Here is a 7040-nt window from a genome sequence, read left to right on the forward strand (position 1 = left end):
GGATGGACACAGTTTGGGATTCCTGCAGCGCTGGGGCCAATGGGATGGACACGGTTTGGGATTCCTGCAGCGCTGGGACCAGCGGGATGGACACGGTTTGGGATTCCTGCAGCCATTGGGATGGACACGGTTTGGGATTCCTGCAGCCAGCGGGGACCAGTGGGATGGACACGGTTTGGGATTCCTGCAGCCATTGGGATGGACATGGTTTGGAATTCCTGCAGCTCTGGGCCCTTGGTGGTCACCATTGCTCCGGGAGCTCGGTGTTGCCGGTGTAGCCATCGAGCCCCTGCTCGCCCCGGAGCAGGTAACGCCCGGCGGGGCCCTGGATGAAGATGGGAGCCGGCCCCGTGAGTTTCCTGAAGGCCTGCACAGCCCGGACGGCCGCCAGGCACGAGGCATCCTGCAGGGTCTGGCTCTGGCCGCTGAGCCTGAAGGAGCCGTGCCGCACCGGGAGCAGCGCGCCCGCCTTCTCCTGCAGCAGCACGGCTCCCACCGAGCGCTCGTGCACCGACAGCTGGATCACGAAGGGCCGGGTTTTAAATGGGAGGAGCAGGGTGGGTGCCGTCCTCAGAGCCTCCTTCAGCCGCTGCAGTCGCTCCCGGCCTTCCCGATCCCATTCCTGCTGCCACTCCCGTCCCCGCCGCCCTTCCCACTTCTCCGGCACCGCCAGGCTCTGCAGCGGCAGCGCCAGCTCCAAGTAGTCGGCGATGAATTCCCTCAAATGGTTGAACTTGCCGAGGACGGAGCGGAGCCGGGCGGGACCCCAGGGCCCGGCAGGGTCGCACTCCTGGCAGATCTGCAGCAGCTTCTCGTGGGGCACGCGGCGCCCCGCGGCGCTCAGGGTCATGCCCAGGTAATTCACCTTGGGCTGCACCAGCTGCGCCTTGTGCCGGTTCACTTTGAAGCCGGTGCTTTGGATCAGCCGCAGCACGCGGCGGGTCCGGAACCGCAGCTGCCGCCGGCGCTTCCCGGTGACCAGGATGTCGTCGTAGTAGTGGAAGACGCCGCGGGCGACGCCGGGGTCCAGCTGGGCCAGCATGGCGGCCACGCGGCGGTGCAGGATGGAGCTGGCGCCGCGGAACGTCGGCGGCAGCCGCGTGAACAGGAACTGCCGGCCCCGGAAGGTGAAGGCGAAGCGGTGCCGGCAGCTGGGGGCCAGCGGGATGGCGAAGCAGGCGCTGCACAGATCCAGCACGGAGAAGAAGCGGCTCCGGGGGTTGATGGAGGTCAGGAGCCCGTCCCGGTCCAGCGACTCCCGGGGCACCGCGGGGGTGGCGTCGTTGAGGGCGGCGCAGTCCAGGCTCAGGTAGACGCCGCGCCCGTGCGGTTTCGGGTGGAGAATCAAGGGATTGTTGGATTGGGAGGTGCCCTCCACCACGATCCCCTGCTCCAGGTACTCCTGCAGCAGCTCCGCCATCTGCCTCTCCTCGTGCGGGCGCAGCCGGCGCTGCCGCTGGAAGGGCACCGGGTCCCCGTCCAGATCCTCCTCCTGGGCCACCCGCCCGCAGTCCATGCGGGAGCGCGCCCACACCTCCGGGAACCGCAGCTCCAGGCGGCTGGGAGGCTGCTCCTGCTCCTGCTCCTGCTCCGAGCCCGAGTCCTCCTCCGCGCTCTCGGCGTTCCCGCTGGCCCTCAGCATTCCGACGAAGCTCCCGTAATTCCCGCTGGGAATGTCGCCATCTGGGCTGGCCTCAGAGCCCTGCTCCGAGCCTGAGTCCTCCTCCACGTTCTCAGTGCTCTGACTGGCCCTCAGCATTCTGAGGAGGCTCCCGTAAATCCTGCTGGGAATGTCGCCATCTGGGCTGGCCCCAGAGCCCTGCTCCTGGTCTGAGCCTGAGCCTGAGCTGGAGCTTGAGCTTGAGCCCGAGTCCTCCTCCACGTTCTCAGTGCTCCCTCTGGCCCTCAGCATTCTGAGGAGGCTCCCATAATTCCCACTGGGAATGTCGCCATCTGGGCTGGCCCCAGAGCCCTGCTCCTGGTCTGAGCTTGAGCCTGAGCTGGAGCCTGAGTCCTCCTCCACGTTCTCAGTGCTCCCGCTGGCCCTCAGCATTCCGAGCAGGTTCCGGTAATTCCCACTGGGAATGCCGCGGTTCGGGCTGGCCCCAGAGCCCTGCTCCTGGTCCGAGCCTGAGCCTGAGCTGGAGCTTGAGCTTGAGCCCGAGTCCTCCTCCACGTTCTCAGTGCTCCTGCTGGCCCTCAGCATTCTGAGGCTCCCATAATTCCCACTGGGAATGTCGCCATCCGGGATGGCCCCAGAGCCCTGCTCCTGCTCCGAGCTTGAGCCTGAGCTGGAGTTGGAGCCTGAGTCGTCCTCCACGTTCTCAGTGCTCCCGCTGGCCCTCAGCATTCCGAGCAGGTTCCGGTAATTCCCGCTGGGAATGCCGCGGTCCGGGCTGGCTCCGGAGCCCCGCTCCCGCTGCCGGGCGCTGCAGAGGGGCCGGGTCCCCGCGATGCGCCGCGCCAGCCCGGCCGCCAGCTCCGCCGTGGGCCTCCCCTGCCAGCTCTGCATGTCCTCTCCCAGCTGGAGCAGCCTCTGCCAGAGCCACTCCCTGCACTCCGCTCCCGACGGAGGCTCCGTCCGTCTGTCCCTTCTGGGAGCGGTGGTGGCGGCAGCGGCCGTGTCCCTCCCCCGGCTCCGGGAATTGCTGCTGGGCTTTCCCTCCTCATCCTCCCTGCTCCCAGCCCAGGGCGGGAGTGGGGGTGGGACCCGACACCGAGGCCGATCCATCCCGTCCCTGGGCACATTCCCATTCCGGGTGGCACTGTCCTTGTCCTGGCTCCGGGAATAGCCTCTGGCCTCTCCCTCCTCATCCTTCCCGCTGACAACCCTGACCGTGGGCAGCCGCACCTGCCGATCCATCACTTCCCTGGGCACATTCCCATTCCAGGTGGCACTATCCTTGTCCTTGTCCGTGTCCCTCTCCTGCCTCTGGGAATTGCTGCTGGGCTTTCCCTCCTCATCCTCCCCACTGCAAACCCAGACTGTGGGAATGCGCACGGGCTGATCCATCCCTTCCCTGGGCACATTCCCATTCCAGGTGGCACTGTCCGTGTCCTTGTCCATGTCCCTCCACCGGCTCTGGGAATTGCTGCTGGGCTCTCCTTCCTCATCCTCCCTGCAGCCAGCCCGGGGTGGGAGCGGGGGTGGGAGCAGAGCCCGACGCCGAGGCCGATCCGTCCCTTCCCTGGGCACATTCCCATTCCGGGTGGCAGTGGCAGTGTCCCTGCTCTGGGAATTGCCACTGGCCTTTCCTTCCTCATCCTCCCTGTTCCCAGCCCGGGGTGGGAGCGGGGCCCGACGCCGAGGCCGATCCGTCCCTTCCCTGGGCACATTCCCATTCCTGGCTTGCCGTGGGACACCAGCCTTGTCCCCAAACTCCTTCCCGAGGGCTTGGATCCCTCTGGGGCTGTTCCCCACCTCCGTTTGCTCCCGCTGGGCTCCACCGTTCTGGTGGCCCCCCGGCTCTTTCCCATTCACCTGCGCACACCCGGGCCCGTCTCCCACCTCTCCCGGTATCCCGGCGTTTCTCCCGGTGTGCCCGGCTCCTGGGGAATGCCACGTCCCATCCTGACCCCACAGCCAGGCCCGGCCCTGCCCGGGCTGCCGGTGCCAGGACTGGGTGGAAAACTCCTCTGGAGGAGCTCCACGATCCCCGGCTCCGCGGGGACCCTCCGGGAGAGCTCCGCGATCCCCGGCTCCGGGGGGACCCTCCGGCGGAGCTCCACGATCCCCAGCTCCGGGGGGACCCTCCGGCAGAGCTCCGCGATCCCCGACTCCGGGGGGACCCTCCGGCAGAGCTCCGCGATCCCCGGCTCCGCGGGGACCCTCCGGGAGAGCTCCACGATCCCCGGCTCCGGGGGGACCCTCCGCCAGAGCTCCGCGATCCCCGGCTCCGCGGGGACCCTCCGGGAGAGCTCCACGATCCCCAGCTCCGGGGGGACCCTCCGGGAGAGCTCCACGATCCCCGGCTCCGGGGGGACCCTCCAGGAGAGCTCCGCGATCCCCGGCTCCGCGGGGACCCTCCGGGAGAGCTCCACGATCCCCAGCTCCGGGGGGACCCTCTGGGAGAGCTCCGCGATCCGCGGCTCTGCAGGGACCCTCCGGGAGAGCTCCGCGATCCGCGGCTCTGCGGGGACCCTCCGGGAGAGCTCCGCGATTCCCGGCTCCGGGGGGACCCTCCGGGAGAGCTCCGCGATTCCCGGCTCCGGGGGGACCCTCCGGGAGAGCTCCACGATCCCCGGCTCCAGGGGCATCCTCAGGGCGCCTCCTCCTGCGGGACAGGCAGCGGAACATGGCCCCGGAAAGCGGGACAGGAACGGGGCCTCCTCACCTCGCTGGGGCTGCCGGTGGTGCCAAAACTGCCCCGGAAATTCCAAATGCGGCCCGGGAATTCCGGCAGTGCCGGGGGTGTCCAGGGAATTTTCTCAGTGCCAAGAGTGTCCCAAGGGTGTCCCAGGAATTTTCTGAGTCCCAAGAGCGTCCCGGGATGTCCCAGGGATGTCCCAAGGGTGTCCCAGGAATTTTCTGAGTCCCAAGAGTGTCCCGGGATGTCCCAGGGATGTCCCAAGAGTGTCCCAGGAATTTTCTCAGTCCCAAGAGCGTCCCAGGAATTCCGGTAGTCCCGGGGAGGTCCCAAAAGCGTCCCGGGGGTGTCCTGGGAACCTTCTCAGTCCCAAAGGTGTCCAGGGGATTTTCTCAGTCCCAGGAGTGTCCCGGGAATTCCGTGAGCGCCGGGATGTCCCAGGAATTCTGTGTCGGTGCCGGGATGTCCCCGCGGTGTCGCCGCAGCGTGGGCCCGACGGTTCCGTGCCTGGGGCAGGAAGAGGAAGTTGGGCACGAGGAGGAGGAGGAGGAGGAGGAGGAGGAGGAGGAGGAAGGTGCGCGCCCTTTCTGGGGCCACCGAGGTCACCGCGCCCACCCCGCTGATTCCCGGCCGGGATTCCCGATCCCAGGGAACGTCCGGAGCTGCGGGAGCAGCGAGACACAAACTTCAATGAATTCCGAGGTTTTAGAGGAGCTTTTAGTCGCAGATAAGCTTTGCTGGAGTTAATTAAAATAAATAAATAAATAAATAAATGGGTAGGCCTTGATGAAGTTAAGGGTTGGTAGTTAACTAATAATTGATTGATGGTTTGTCAGCACGATGTTTGGTCGGCTGGGTTCATAATGAAGGATTTAGAAATTGATAAATAGCTTTTGATTGATAAGTAGGAATTGATAAGTAGAAATTGATAAGTAGAAATCGATAAATAGAAATTGATAAATAGAAATATTGATAAATGTAAATTGATAAGTGTAAGACAATTGTAGGAACACAAGGCAAGTCCTGCCAAGGGTTCGTTTGTCCCATTTGCATTGAAAAGGCCACAACGAAGAAAACCTCACTCACTTCCTCATTTTGGGACCCCTCCCCATGGAAGGGATCGCAGACCCATTTTAAGGAATTAACGGCTTCTGAACTAATTACCGTGCTTAATGGCTTTCGAACTAATTACCAAAGCTATGAATGTTTGTATTTTGGGTATTCGAGACCCAAATATGGATAAAATTATTTTCTAACTCCACACTGTCAGTTTTAGTCCCTCCCCGCTGGATATCGGTACTCGATCCATATCCATATCCATATTTTTATATTTTTTATATTTTTAATAAATCAGCAGAGCCGGCAGTGAAACCCCCCCCCCCCCCCCGGCCGCCCCTCCCCCATCCCCGCGCTGCACCCCAAATTTCCCCCCCCCCCCCCCCCCCCTTCCTGTGGGGCTGGGACCCCCCAAAATGGGGGCAGCGACCCCCGGGATGCGGGGAGGGAAAAGGAACCCCCGGGAGAAGGCGCGAAACGCCGGGGAAACCCGGCCCGACGTGTTCCGACATGTCCCGACATGGCCCCACACACGTGTCGCGACATGGCCCCCGCGGAGCGCGACCCGGGATCCCCCCCCCCCCCCCGCATTCCCGGATCCCGTTCCCATTCCCGGATCCCGTTCCCATTCCAGGGGTCCCGTTCCCATTCCCAGATCCCGTTCCCATTCCCGGGGTCCCGTTCCCATTCCCGGGGTCCCGTTCCCATTCCCGGATCCTGTTCCCATTCTCGGGTCCCGTTCCCATTCCTGGGGTCCCGTTCCCATTCCCGGATCCCGTTCCCATTCCCGGATCCCGTTCCCATTCCCGGGGTCCCGTTCCTATTCCCGGATCCCGTTCCCATTCCCAGATCCCGCTCCCATTCCCGGATCCCGTTCCCATTCCCGGGGTCCCGTTCCCATTCCCAGGATCCCGCTCCCATTCCCGGAATTCCCCCTCCTATTCCCGGATCCCGCAGGCCCCCGAGGGTCCCGCACGCATTCCCGGGATCCCCCCGCACTCTCGGGGTCCCGTTCCCATTCCCGAGTGTCCCGCACGCATTCCCGGCATCCTCCCAAATTCCCGGGATCCCGCTCCCATTCCCGGATCCCGCTCCCATTCCCGGGGTCCCGCTCCCATTCCCGGGGTCCCCCCTCCGCATTCCCAGGATCCCGCCCCTATCCCGGGGTCCCTCCCGCATCCCCGGGGTCCCGCAGCTCCCCGAGGGTCCCGCTCCCATTCCCGGGATCCCCCCCACATTCCCGGAACTCCCGTTCCCATTCCCGGATCCCGCAGCCCCCCGAGTGTCCCGTACCCGCTCCGGGGTCCGCAGCCGGGCCGGGGCTCCCCGATCCCGATCCCGGTCCTGATCCCGGTCCCGATCCCGGCCCCGAGCCGGGTCCGAGTCCCCGCGGGCCGGGGGCGGTCCCGGAGCCGCCCCGGCCCCGCCCCCGTCCCGCGTTCCCGGTTCCCATCGTTCTCCGGGAATGACGGACGGATCGGGCGGGACCCGGGGGCTGGGGGAGCCGTGCCTCAGTTTCCCCAGGAATACCGCAGGAAGAAGCGGGAATTTGGGGGGTCCAAGGATGGGGGGGGAAAATTGTGGAGTTGTGCCTCAGTTTCCCCTGGAATACCGCAGGAAGAAGCGGGAATTTGGGGGGTCCAAGGATGGGGGGGGGGGGTGGTAATTGTGGAGTTG

At 65.3% G+C, this 7040-nt stretch overlaps 1 protein-coding gene across 1 annotated transcript; it reads right to left on the bottom strand.

Moving 5' to 3' along the window:
* Positions 1-231: 231 nt before the first annotated feature.
* Positions 232-6788, bottom strand: LOC139584850 (hornerin-like). Its single transcript, XM_071417153.1, has 2 exons — positions 6657-6788; positions 232-4814 (listed from the first exon to the last, which is right to left on the bottom strand). Exon 2 carries the CDS (start codon positions 4295-4297, stop codon positions 242-244), a length of 4056 nt encoding a protein of 1351 aa, XP_071273254.1. The 5' UTR covers positions 4298-4814; positions 6657-6788; the 3' UTR covers positions 232-241.
* Positions 6789-7040: the final 252 nt, after the last annotated feature.

Source organism: Agelaius tricolor, unplaced genomic scaffold, assembly GCF_023055355.1.
Source record: "Agelaius tricolor isolate 1412-34295 unplaced genomic scaffold, bAgeTri1.0.p SCAF_68, whole genome shotgun sequence".
Taxonomy (NCBI): Eukaryota; Metazoa; Chordata; class Aves; order Passeriformes; family Icteridae; genus Agelaius; species Agelaius tricolor.